The sequence below is a fragment of the Nanorana parkeri genome, unplaced genomic scaffold (assembly GCF_000935625.1).
Source record: "Nanorana parkeri isolate BGI_ZX_2015 unplaced genomic scaffold, ASM93562v1 scaffold158, whole genome shotgun sequence".
In the NCBI taxonomy this organism is placed as follows: Eukaryota; Metazoa; Chordata; class Amphibia; order Anura; family Dicroglossidae; genus Nanorana; species Nanorana parkeri.
Genome location: NW_017306426.1, coordinates 1,802,408 through 1,816,369, shown reverse-complemented (window position 1 = coordinate 1,816,369; position 13,962 = coordinate 1,802,408). Strand labels below are relative to the sequence as shown.

Below are 13,962 nucleotides of genomic sequence, written 5' to 3'. Positions count from 1 at the left end.
TTGGGTCTGGTAGGAATGTTAGGAGAATGCCAATTCAAAAGCAAAGGAAAAAAAAAAAAACTTTAAATATTAGTTAACTTGGACGGGAATTGAACCTAGGACGTTAGCAACAGGAATACTGTGCTCTAACCATAAAAAAAAAAACTTTAAATATTGGTTGACTTGGCCAGGATTTGAACCTAGGACGTTAGCAATGGGAATCCTTTGCTCTAACCGCTACACTATAGCCTCTGTACATTAAGCAGAGATGTGCTGTAGAGGTAAAATGGTGTCAATGGTGCAACGAAATTTGTCCAATAATGAATTTCGGGAAATCGGGAATTTCGGATTCGTTTGCATTCGTCTTAGCTGTAATTCGGAATTCGGATGCATCCGAATCTCCGAATTTCTGAAAATTCGTCCAAAACGAATTTCGGAACGAACCGAATCGCACATGTCTAATAAATATAAGACTGTTGATAGTAATAAAAGTCAGAGGGTGAGATAACATTCTCCTCTGGATCTAACAAGAAGGCCGCTCTTGAGATCGCAAGCTAATATCGAAACTAGCTAGCAGCTGAGCGTTTAGTAAACATTTATACAAAAAAATTGTCACATAATTCCACAGAGTTACATACAACATGTTAGAAGTAACATTGGAACGAGTACAAAGAAACAGCTCGCATTCATGTACTCAACGTGTGGATAACAAAAACGGGAACAGTCAATTACAATATTCACTAAAAAGATGGGTAGAACGAAATCTAGATGGAGAGAACTAATGACGTGATGGTACTATATAGCAGGTGGGATCACACAGTGCTAGTTTTTTTACATTTAATGGTACAATTAATGATGATTCATAAAATGTCTCATAAATACCAACTTAATTAATGACTTCTGTAGTGGAAGTTCGCCAAAAAGAATTATATTTTGTTTTGTTTTAAACCACAATGATGATATACAAATAAAACAATATATTATATTAAATTGAGCTATATACCTTGTCTTCATAAGTGAATATACAAGTTTTTTATATATATGTAGTGCAGGTTTTTTTTTAAATACATAGTTTTTTTGACAAAGTGGTTCTTTTAAGGACATAAGGTTTTAGCATGGTAATAATTGGAAATTAATAGTTACAAGAAACGACCATAATTGATCTGGAGGCTCTAGTGTGTAAATAAAATTAAATAAATTAACTTAAATTAGATTCAGTGAGCAGCATGTCTAGAATGGTCCATGAGTGGCCTTATTCGCAAAGGGAAGATCCTTTGATGGTTTTAGGGACATAAAATGGTACATTTTATTTTGTTTCAATGGAACAGCTTGTCGAACTGTTCAACTGTTTTTTTGTATAAATGTTTACTAAACGCTCAGCTGCTAGCTAGTTTCGATATTAGCTTGCGATCTCAAGAGCAGCTTTCTTGTTAGATCCAGAGGAGAATGTTATCTCACCCTCTGACTTTTATTACTATCAACAGTCTTATATTTATTATTTTACATAGTTTACATAGTTTTATGTTGTAGCATCTTCAGATAATCACTTTTTAACCGATCATGCCAGGGATCCAACCTGATACTATCAGCGGGTTGTCTGTCAGACGAGTGTCAGTGAAAATCTGAAATACTGATGATAGGCTTAACAGCAGCTCCCACCGGTCAAAAAGACAATCGATCTGGGAAACAAAGGACAAAACAGAAATCACTTTTTAACCGATCATGCCAGGGATCCAACCTGATACTATCAGCGGGTTGTCTGTCAGACGAGTGTCAGTGAAAATCTGAAATACTGATGATAGGCTTAACACTCCCATGTGATCTTCTTTGATAAACTTTTGTGATTGGTCACTTTCAAATTTAAAGGAGCAGGATACAGGAGAGTTCTCTTAGGTTCTGATGAAGGGGGCATGCCCCTGAAACGCGTAGACCTGTTGAACTCACAGGGGCATAGGACGCTGATGAGATACATCCCTCTAACACTCTCGCTGTTAGAGATTTCAAGTTCCATCGACTTTTACATGCTTTTAACCACCGACTTTTTTATAAGTACATACTAGTTGTGTGTCGTACTAATAAATTAAGTTTTTACACTATGGAGGCGCTCTGTTTTGTCTTTTGTTTCCCAGAGAGATTGTCTTTTTGACCGGTGGGAGCTGCCTCTTTTGTGTTCCATTAATCGTTACAGCTGGCCCGTTTTGCAGCCAGAGGCGCCGGTATTGTTTTTTTCGTTACTTTAAATAAGCCTTTAGGCTCAATACTTTATTACAGTCAGACAGATACACACATACAAATGTTTTATACCTGGCTAATGCCATTCATAGGGCATTAGTGCCCTTAGATGGCGCTAACTAGTATAGGAATTTCCTATACTCTGTTGGGGGGGCTAGTGCTTTGTGAGCTTCATCCACCCAGCATAAAACTTTTATAAATGTACTCCTTAGATTTTAGATAGAAATTGATAACTTTCCATTATGTTTTAAAAGTGTGGCACAAAATTGCAGCACTGGTAGGTATCCACACACACATGCATATGTGTTCCTGCAATAAATTAAGACCAGGGCCACAAATCCTGCAAGTAAAGACTTCTAATCTAAAGAGTTCTAATCATGTTGCCCCTTAGTGGTGACTTGGTGACCACATCTTTTCCTCCTTATGAACCATTTCCCTTTATGCATCAGTGGAAGAGAGTGCTCTGAAGTGAACTTTTTGAAAACTGGCACGTTCACAGAAGAAAGCCCTGAGTTCAAATAGCTTCACCTTTAATTCCTCAGGCTGTCAGTCACTGAGCGCATTATTCATGCAATGTCTGTGATTCACACGTAACCTGTTCCAGCTCCTTGCTTGTTATTGAAGGTGGGAGCCCTTAGCTGGAGTCAAGGGACCCTATTATATTCATTCCTAATCTGGGGTGGCTGTTGATATTGTTATTCTCCCCACTAAGGAACTTCAGTGGAAGTAAGCCAATCTTCTCATCTCTCCCCTCTGTTTTCTGATTCAAATGTGATGCTTATAATGCTTTCTCCTGCTTCTATAATTAAATCCAGCTGAGCCATGCGATATCATAACTTCAGACCACCCCTGAAAAGACTGGATTACATTAACCCCCTTTACTGTGAAATCAGTATGGTGCAGGTGCCGTATGGAGATAACGATTGTTCATCCAGCAGAGAAAATGGGATTCCAACCTGCATGGGGGGAGGATATTTTTTCTTATTTTAGGATAGATGTGTAGCATGTGATTGAGTCATAAATTTGGAACCACAAAGTCCTGATTCAGCATAGCTGTCTCGGTGTGAGACCAGCTTGAGTTCCGAGAACATTTACATCGCTGGCGAGGAATGAACGGTCTGCTATGGACAACACTGGAGCAGATACTTTTCTCTGAATATTTTTTCTGTATGTCAATCCCCTCTGCAGTCATTAGGCTTAGGACGAAGAGTGAGTGTGTAATGAGAATTTGTTATGAATGTGATAAGATTTTACATCCATTATAAAGTGACTTATATTGTGGAAATTGAAATTTTGACTCTAATAGGTTCATGCCTTGAGGAAAGTAGAAAGTAGAAAGTCAAAAAGGTTTCATTGAAAGCCGCAATACAAAATGTCTAAAATGTACAAAAAAAGTACAGAATTTTCTCCTAGGACCGTACTCTCGTACCTCAATTCAAAGGTTTCTCATTTTAAATAACCACTTAAAATGTTATGTCTTTCACTCTTTGTATCCAACCAGAGTTGTAAAAGGTACATAACAGAATGGAATGTGGCATCAAGGGAAAGACTGCATCCTTTATAGAAAGTGTATGGTACTTAATAGAACCAGACTCCCCATGAAGTAATTCAAAGTACATAGTTACATAGTTACATAGTATTTGAGGTTGAATAAAGACACAGGTCCATCAAGTCCAACCCATTGCGTGTATGCGTGTTACTCTGGATGTGTATGCTTGTGTATGAGTACCCTTGTGTTCTTGTTCCTAACAGAACCTGTACCCCTGAATGTTTCGGTCTCTCAGGAAATCGTCCAAGTGTTTTCTGAAAGATTCAATAATCACCGCTGAGATCACTTCCTGTGGCAGTGAGCTCCAAATTCTAACCGCCCGAACTGTGAAGAAGCCCCTTCGCCCTTTGTGTACAATGCTTTCAACACCAAAACAAAAGTAAGAATAGGTGTCCCTAACATATCCCTAAGGTAACTCCACGTGAACCCTTAACCTGACCACTAAAATGAGACATTAACTCTTAAAGCAGACCTTGCACCTAAATAATTGATCTGCCTAATTAGTAAGAGATTAAGAGGTGGGAGAGGGGCTGTTACAACAATTGTATGAAAATACGATACAGTGCATAGTCGTGGTTAATATTCATATTACTGTAAATTGAGAATTGTTCTAGTTAATTTTCCTTAAACCATATATAATGCACAGTAGTATAGCTCAGCAGTCACCAACCGGTGGTCCGCAGACCACTGGTGGTCCGCGAGAACATTTTGGTGGCCCGCAATTGCCCCCCGGGCCCCTCTGATGCCGTGCAGGCTGGGTCATCATTGAAGTGGCACGGAGGCTCCGGGGCTGCCTCTCACTGACTCAAGCAGCGGCTGTCACAAGGAATGCGTGGCTCTCAGTACAATGCGGGCTCTGCAGGAAGCGGGGCATCTCTTCAATACCCGGACTGAGCAGGCTGCGGGACATAGAAAAAGTGGGGAAAAGCCAGGTAATAGTGGCTCAGTGTGAGGGAATATATTGTCATATGTGTGTGTGTGTGTGTGTATGTATGTGTATATATATATCTATATCTATAGATATATAGATATAGATATATATACACACACACACATATGGGAATATATATATTTTTTTTAAATTCATATTAGTGGCCGCGGGATTTAAAATTATTAATTTAGTGGTCCATGAGGTCCGAAAGGGTGGCGTCCGCTGGTATAGCTGATTCATGTGCTGCCATCTTGTGGTGATTTTGGTTATTGCACGATCCTTTTCTGTATTCCCTCCCCTTGTGTGTGATATAGCTCCCTTCTTGTCTGAGTAGTCTTTTTAGTGTCATGGCCGCTTATCTCATAGCCACGTGTTAATTTGCTTGCATGGGGAAAGCATTACCATATTGAAAATACCAAATACCGTCTTTTCAATCATCTGCTACATCCTGTTGTCTGCTGTAACCTGCTGAATGAAATAAAGATATTTGTGGATGAGAAAGATATTTGGTGAGTTCAGCTATCCGATAAGGATTGCTTGGGGTGATTATATCTGCTTATACAGGCCAGGCATAGAGGTCCCAGCATGGGATAAATCACTAATACAACAATTGGAGTCAGAGTAGGGTCCTCACTATATAAGCAAACCTTGCATGCTGGACAGCTCCCCTTTTAACTCAATCTCTTTTTTTAAAGGAGTTCTAAAGTCAGCTTGTACTATCCAGTTATAACATCAGCATTGTAATAGGAACACATACTAGAGTTGTTTTTGATAATGCAATCAAAGCTTACTTTGAAAAAATCCCTTTTATGTAGTGAGTGCTGCCTTCTGTCTGCCCATCACTTTCAACAACTTCCTGGATTTTCGGTGTGCTTTGCATCTCTTTCCCTGCTGCTTGATTTGACGGAATCTTGATTTCTCAAGACTACATGGCCCATCATGCATTGCTTCCAGCAAGCAATAATGATGTTACATTATTTAGAAGTTGAGTTGTAGATCAGAAGGCAGGCTCTGTGAGTTGTGACGCAAGAGTGAAACGGTGTCAGTGCATTAAGGAAGGGCATCCTATGGGCATCTTCAATAAGTACATTTACAAACTTCTAGATGGATATGGTTTTAGGAGTGGGATAGAACTGGAATGGAAATTTAATATAGAAATACATATTTATTTTAATTTTTGACCATAGATACCCTTAAACTGTTACCTAGCACCTTATCTTTAACCCTTAACCTGTCACTGACACTAAAACTTCACTCTAACCCTAACACTTAACATAACCCATTATAACACTCATAACCTCCTCCCCAACACTTAAACCCCCTACTGTAACTTTGACCCCAACGTGAAGCTAACCTAAACAGTAATGCAATATAGCTTGTTCTGCAGCACACACACCTTCTCTGGCCCTGGTGATACCAGCTCCAATAGATCACAGGCCTGCTCCTAAATTATGTGGGTGCTTAAAATGAATGAACCAGGGAAGTTGTAGTTTGAATATGCCGCTGATATATAAAGAAGAAATTGTCACATTTCGCCCCATGAGCAGGGCAGGAGGAGAGAGTAGGCAGAAATGATACATTTTGAATGAGCTGCTGCTTCTTCATTGTCCAATCAGCAGTCTATAGATAAGGAAGTGACAGCACTGCATTTGTTAACAGAGAAAGTAGCGTCTCCCTGTTGGCTTTGCTGTCTGGGAGAAGTATATGAATCACAAAAGTTGATGGACAGAATTATAAATTCTTTGCCAGCTAATCTGATGGGTCCTGAGGGCTATGACACCTGATACACAAGCTCTGCTTCTTGTACTCTGTTACTAAGAAAGCTGATATTTTTATTTAAGACATAGTATAATAATTTGGCAAAGCTATTTAAGAAGTCATTGCCTTGGTTGATAAACTGTACAAAGGCTTCTAATGACTCGTTGTGCAGAAATATGTTCATGAGCACAAAGAGTTCTGGTGGATAGCAGAAGATCAGCATAGAAAACAGGATTTCCTCACAAATCAGCGTGACTTCACACATAATTGATGCTTCAGCTTTGTTTGGAAGGCAGCTTCTCAATCACCCAAAGGCTTGTTGTATCCTCTTGGGACTCCGGATTTTCCAGATCTCTGGTTGAAATAACTGGAAGTTTCCAGTTAGTTCAGCCAATTTGGAGGACCCATTCTCAATTTTTTACTTTCATTTTTTACTTTTTCTCCAACCAAAATGTTTTGTTTGCATAAAGGAGACATTAAAATACAGAATGGATACATAGGTTCAGTGAAAGACAACGTGGGATCAATATGCTTGCAATCAATAGAGGTCTGAGAATGAAAACATAAACATTTGGTGGGATACAGTATTGCTTTGGTCCGTATGCTTCCAGTAGTAAAAATTTAGACCATGTACCACCAAGTAAATCCTGTATTCAAGAGGATATCAATAACTTTGATATTTTTAGGGCAGGTTAGCACATGAAAGCTAGCATCTAATTGGTTGTTATTAGTATCAGTATCTTATTTTCTTACAAAACATGATACCAAAAATAGACTTTATTGCGGGACACTAATAACGGTACCTAGTGTAACACGTCTTAACTGCTTCAGGTCAGGCATCCAATAACAAATAAGTAGGAGTGTTCACGTTACAGTATGAACTGCTCCATTGCCAGGAAGTGCTACATTTTAAAAGCATATTTATAAAGTAGTGAATGTGACATTCACCAAAAATGAAATGCAGGTAACCTTTCCTGGTTGATGTGTTTTAAAATAAGGCGGACGATTCACTACTAGTGAATGTTTGGAAAATGTCACAATCTTCATACAGTAAACTCCCCGTCATCCGGCACCCATGGGGATTGGTAGATGCTGGATAAATGTATTTTTCAGTTGCTTGAGAGTTACTATTAAAAATATGTATAAACTCCGCCCCATCCCTTTCCCCCGCGCAGCTTCTTCCCCATAGGACCATTCATCTGCTGGCAGCTAGATTCTGCAGTCAACAGCTGAATGTAAACAGTGAGCAGTGTGTGAGAGCAATGGCCAGCCTGATATTGGCTGTTGCACCCCCCAGTGCCTGCTATCAATCAGCAGAGGTGCGCACCTGATAGAGAAAGTTCTCTGTCAGGTCCTCTCCTCTGCTAATTGACAGGAGGCAGTGGGCAGTAGACATGTGCGATTCGTTTCGTTCCGAATCGAAATTCGGATGAATTTTCGGAAATTACAGACATAACGAATGCAAACGAATCCGAATTTCCATTTCCGAAATTCGGTAGCGTTAGTACGAACGTTCGTTTCGTTTTCTGTTCGTATTCGTTTCTTATTCGTTTCGTTCGTTGGAGCAAAGTGACATTAGAGAAGGAGAAAAATATTTTTTCCCCCTCAAATGTCACTTTTGCTGCAAACGAACGAAACGAATAAGAAACGAATAAGAACAGAAAACGAACCAAACGTTCGTACTAACGCTACCGAATTTCGTCCGAATCCGAATTCCGAATCCGAATTGACTTTCACACCCGAATCCTGAAAAACGAAATAACACATATCCGAATTTAAAACGAAACTAAACAAATTTTTTGGCAGTGCACATGTCTAGTGGGCAGGTGCAATAGCTCACCTGCTATTGGCTATTGCAATAGCCAATGGCAGGTGGGCTATTGCACACACCCACTGCCTGCTCTGAATTAGCAGAGGAGCTGACCTCATGAAGTTCTCTGTCAGGTCTGCTCCTCTGCTGATTGACAGCAGGCAGTGGGCAAGTGCAATTGCCAGCCTGCCATTGGCTATTGCGATGGCCAATAGCAGGTGGGCTTTTGCACACGCCCACTGCCTTCTCTGAATAAGCAAAGGAGCAGACCTAATAGAGAAAGTTCTCTGTCAGATCCGCTCTAATAGCAGCCGGGCTACTGCTCCTGCCCACTGCCCACAGTTCACATTCAGCTGCAGGCTACAGAATCTAGCTGCCGCCACATCACCGGGCTATGCCTTCCTCTGTTGACAGTGAGTATACGCAGCCAGATTTAAACAGAAGATTTTGTTTGCAACTAAATAAATTTAGTTTTAGGATGAATCCATTCATCTCAAATGAAAGTTTGTAGTATGCACATGTGTATTTTTTTGTCAGTTGTTGGAGAGTGCCAGTAGCTTGAGTTCGGGATAACGGGGAGTTTACTATAACAACATGCTTTATAAATATGCCTGTTGGTGTTTAACTGCTTAGGTGTAATAAATGTAATTTCAGACTGTTAAAGAGTGGCATACCCACTAAAATATCATCTTTTTTGTTCCCTAGGGGACAGTTGCCCTTGCAGTGGTCGTGGCCAGGAGGCATTATAGAATCTGATACAAAAGAAAAGGACTCAGAAGTGGAGCTTAGCAACAGTACTAGGAATGTCAATGTGGAAGACTGTGAAGCAACACCTAGCAAGCCATACTGCAAACTCTTCAAGATAACAGGATCCGTGGCTAGTGATTCCGGATCTTACTGCTGCCATTACAAATTTATCAGTGCTAAGGTTAAGGGAACCACTGCCGCAAGTGTTCATGTGTTTGTACAAGGTAAGAGAATATATTTTATTGGTGTGTTTCTTCTGTTTTCTCTAAATGCAGCCAGACTTAATAATTCTTACAAAGTGTGCAGACAAGCTTCTCAGGGCTTGGATGCAATATATGAACCAGAACCTCATGAAACTGTCTGCTTAAACCACCCACCAGCTTTATGAGAGAGCGCATTATGAGATGTCTCACTCATGTCATCACATTCTCTATTATTCTTATATGCAGATAATGCTAATGGCAGAAGCTTGTTTTGCTTGTCTCCATAATGGATGTGGTAGAGAGTGGTACCATGAATGCCTAAAAAGCACATCAAGCCCTCCAATGTTGTGTCTGCTACACCTGTTTCTACACCCACATCCTGACTTCCTTGTCATTTTTGTCTTTTTGTACATTTCACTTTTGTGGACCGGGACTTTATCTTGACCTTCCTCTCACTCTTATGCTCTCTTTTTCTATTTTAATTTTAGATTGGGAACAACCATTCATCAATCCAACGGGAACCCTTTTAATAAATAAAAATACCACAAGAGTCCCATGTCAGGTGTCCATTCCAGACCTAAATGTCACTCTGCAAACGGTAAGCAATAGTAGATCTACCTCTCTGTTAACCATTAACACCCTGGGAAAAAATTAATGAGCTGCCTTACCACAACGCACGTTAATGCTCAAGATAATTCATTTTAACGCACATGTGGTAACACAATGCAAATATGTTAATCAAGTCTTAAACCTAACAGTCACCCCCTGCCACCACTATACAAGTATACCACCTTGTACATACCCTCTGCAGGAGCCAAGTCTGTGCTGAACAAGGTAACACTCTTGTCCTCTTCTTAGCTGGTGGGTCCATGCGTTAATGCACAGCTGTCTATACGCAAATCTGAATAGAGATGACTTTTCCATTAAGACCTATAGAGTAAAGGTCACTCATGCAGTACCGTAAGGGCCCTGTTAATTCAGAGGAAAACAGGATCCAGACCCACTGCAGGTCATCTGTTTATCTATCTACAGGGGGAAGTAGTATGGGTGGGTGAAGTGGTGAAGTGAGATTGTTAGGCTTGTAATGTGGTTTTAAAGTATACTTATCCTTTAAGCAGACTCTTAAAAAGAGTTAATTGACTAAGCTCACGGCATTGTATTCATAAAGCAAAAGGGAGCAGAGCATTTTCTATATTTTGGTGTTCTGTAATTAGCTCACACAAACCCTCTTCCTACTGTTAATTTGTGAGTGGGGAAATTTGTTTTTTCTCCTTATTGGCAAAAAAAACTTACAGGTGCTCTAGACCAGCTATGATACTAGATTCAGGAAGGGATACAATAGATTTGTGCCCCCTTGAGCAATTTAATCTCACTTCCTGTCCCAGTTACCACACAGGAACCGAGGAAAGTCTTCCCAGTGAAAACATAGGCAGAAGTTCCACCTTTTCCCACTCCAAGCTAAGTGCTGGCTGGTGTTCCAATTTAAACACATAAAGTAGAGAACTGGTATATGGAACAGCAAGAGAAAATCCTGTGTAATAAATAAAATGAAATGTATCATTTTGTTTTCAGTTTAAATTCTTTGTAAAGCTTATATGTGATGAAAAAACAACATTTATGTTTGAATGTGTTCTGTTTTAGCACCCTTCAGTCATTATACCAGATGGCAAGAATGTCTTTTGGGACAACAAAGAAGGAATGTTGGTCCCTGCCGACCTGATAAGGGATGCTTTTCTGGTTCAATGCATGACCATCATTGACAAGAAGGAATTTATGTCTAACTATTTCCTCATCCATTTTACAGGTAGGCATTAAACTGATCCTTGTAGATACCACTATAAGGCTTCTTAAAACCCAACTTCAACCAAAACTGTGAATTTCCGCAAATAGCAGGGAAGGGTTAGAACCACGGTCAAGTTTTTTTTGCTGCATGTGTTCCTGTTGAGGAGATTTCCCCTGACTTCCTGTCTGGACCGGAAGTCATCGGAAGTCTCTATAATAGGAAGAAAGACAAAATAGGTTTAGTAGAGTGAGAAAGGACTTCTGACAATCTTTACGTTGTCCATGGCTACCTACACTAACTACACCCCCTCATGTTACGCAAATAAAACACAAGAAAAAATCTCCCATTGGGTTGACAATGAAAAAAAGAAACCTCACAAAATTGTAACTCTTACCCTTGTGTTTTAAATCTATAAGAATGGCTGTAGTTAGGCTTTAAATAAGGCAAAGAAGTGTGGAGTGTGGTATCCCTTTACAAACAAATACATTTTTAACTCCTATGACTACAGCATAAGCTCATCTGATTGGCCAATGATGAGTACTGCGTTTGCACATTGCGTTTTGTGGTGCCTTATTTCTCACGCCCTTTGATTTAATTATCTCTCAAATACTGAAATAACAATGTTTACCTTTATCTATAGGCTATCATTTCTATGACATGTACCTGTCTCCTAAGGACACAGTAGAGCTACTAGTAGGAGACCAACTTGTACTGAACTGCACTGTGATTGCTGAGTTTAACACTCCAGTTTACTTTACCTGGGATTACCCTGGCAAAAAGGTAAAAGAATCTATATTTCTAAACTGTCTGCCCCAATAGCATTCCTAATTTGGTTTATATTAGTAGTGGGTATATTTTATTAGGTGGAATTGTCTGTATATGTAAGCTGGAACTGAACTGTTCATGTATACAGTACATAAGTCACAACAAGAGAAAGACTAACCCCTATATACAGCAGTACAACAAAAGTGAGATACAAATAATTTTATTAAGGATACAAGAAAAATAGTACATATCCACAAGCATATTTTGGTAACAGAAGCATCTGCCCAGTTATATATAAAATAATAACAAGGTTTTAAACAACAAAGGTTACCCCCCCCCCCCCCCCCAAAAAAAAATACACTATAATATTTAACAAACTCTATTATATTAGCAGGGACACATCAAGAATGAATGCTAGATCTAAGGTAAGATATGAGGAATAGATGCTCTGAAGGAGCACCACATGTATCATGGTCAAACTCATGAAGAAATTCATCCACAATATGGGTGGAACTCCTTCAAAACATCTGTTGACCAAGGAGGCCAATATCGAAATGATGTAACTAAAGTGCACATCATAGGGGTTATGTCATCAGTGGCTGTCCAATAGGGGACATAGAGGACACCGCTCCGGGAAGAAGACCAGCAGAAGATGTCAGCAGCTGCAGGCAGAGAGACAAGGTGAAGCACGGAAATCACATTGCTGGAGGAGGGCAAACTAGAGGGTAGTTGTGCCATAATTTGTGCAAGTATGCTATGTAATGGCAAGAGCCCATCCAACCTACAAGTGGTAAAGTTACACGTTCATGAGGGCTGATCACCCTGCTGATATGCTATCTTTACCTTGTACTACACCATTGGTCCCTTAAACTGTGGCCCTTTACTCGCCTGTAGCTGGCCCTTGGGGTATTATTTCTCACACTGACATCAATGGGGCACTCATTCTTCCAATGACAACAATCATGGGGCATTATTCCTCCCACTGAGTCCAATGATGGGGCACTATTCTTCCCATTGATACCAACTTTGATGCACTATTATCATGGATTGTGAATTATTTCTCCCATTGAAATCAATAATAGGGTGCTTTTCCTCCCTCTGTTACCAACAATGGGGCAATATTCCCATTGAGACCAACGATAGGGTACTTTTCATTCCTTTGAGACCAAGCATGTGGTACTATTCATTCCACTGAGATTAACAATGGGGCACTATTCCTATTACTGGGACCAACAAGGGGCACTATTCACCATACTGAGAATAACAATGGGGCAGTATTCTTCACATTGACACAAACAATGGGGCACAATTCCTCCTACTAAGACCAGTGATGGGGCATTATTCCTCTCACTGAGACCAACGATGGAACACTATTCCTTTGGCTGACATTAAAGATAACCACAATCTTTTCTCTCACTGACTGCCAACCCTGGCCCCTCTTAACTCTCAGGGACAGTGAACTGGCCCTGTGTAATCAAAGTATGAGGACCGCTGACTGCTGAAAAATGCTAGGAGATGTAGAACTGAGAGCAAACAAAGGAAGGGAATACAGATAAACAGTTGCAGGAGGGGAAAGGAGAATTAACATAACTAACAAAAGCATAATAAAATCCCTGGCATGTTTAGCAATTTTGCATATCCTGTTTTGTATTGAGAAAAGTCTTGTAATACTAAAAGCAGTTAATCTGTTTTTTTTCTAACTACTGGGCATGTTATGACGACTGGATTATTATATTGTCATTATAAAACAATCTGGTAGCTTCCTGTGCTGGTAAAAGTGAACATATCATTGGGAAATATGGAATATGTAGAACACATTTAGAGCCCAAAATGTACTTAAAGGAAACGTGTCCTAAGTGCCAGTTGCTTGAGTGCTTCTGACCTCAATACCCGATGAGTCTCTGATCTGGAACAAGCATACAGCTTGTGAAAAATAAGTCAGAACTCCTGAACTGCATATTTCCTGCTTTGAAGTCGTTGGATCAACATGACAACCAGGAGATTTGCAGTTTCATATTAGATCTTCACATGAAAAAATGTGCTTGGTTTAAGACAAGCTTTTCTAAGTATTTCTTAAAGCAGAACTCCAGCTTTATTAATAATAATAATCATATATACAGTATATATTTCCATTGGTCCAGTTTTTGTTACAATGTAAAGATATTAATTTATATATATATATTTATATACAGTATATACACATAC

At 39.7% G+C, this 13,962-nt stretch overlaps 1 protein-coding gene across 1 annotated transcript in view; it reads left to right on the top strand.

Annotated features, from left to right (window-relative positions):
• The window catches only part of FLT4 (fms related tyrosine kinase 4), a 200,443-nt gene that overhangs the window by 112,824 nt on the left and 73,657 nt on the right, over positions 1-13,962 (top strand). The window contains exons 3-6 of the mRNA XM_018554442.1: positions 8,965-9,230; positions 9,698-9,807; positions 10,851-11,013; positions 11,633-11,772. Of these exons, the coding sequence (XP_018409944.1) occupies positions 8,965-9,230; positions 9,698-9,807; positions 10,851-11,013; positions 11,633-11,772 (679 nt within the window). The remainder of the gene's footprint in view (positions 1-8,964; positions 9,231-9,697; positions 9,808-10,850; positions 11,014-11,632; positions 11,773-13,962) is intronic.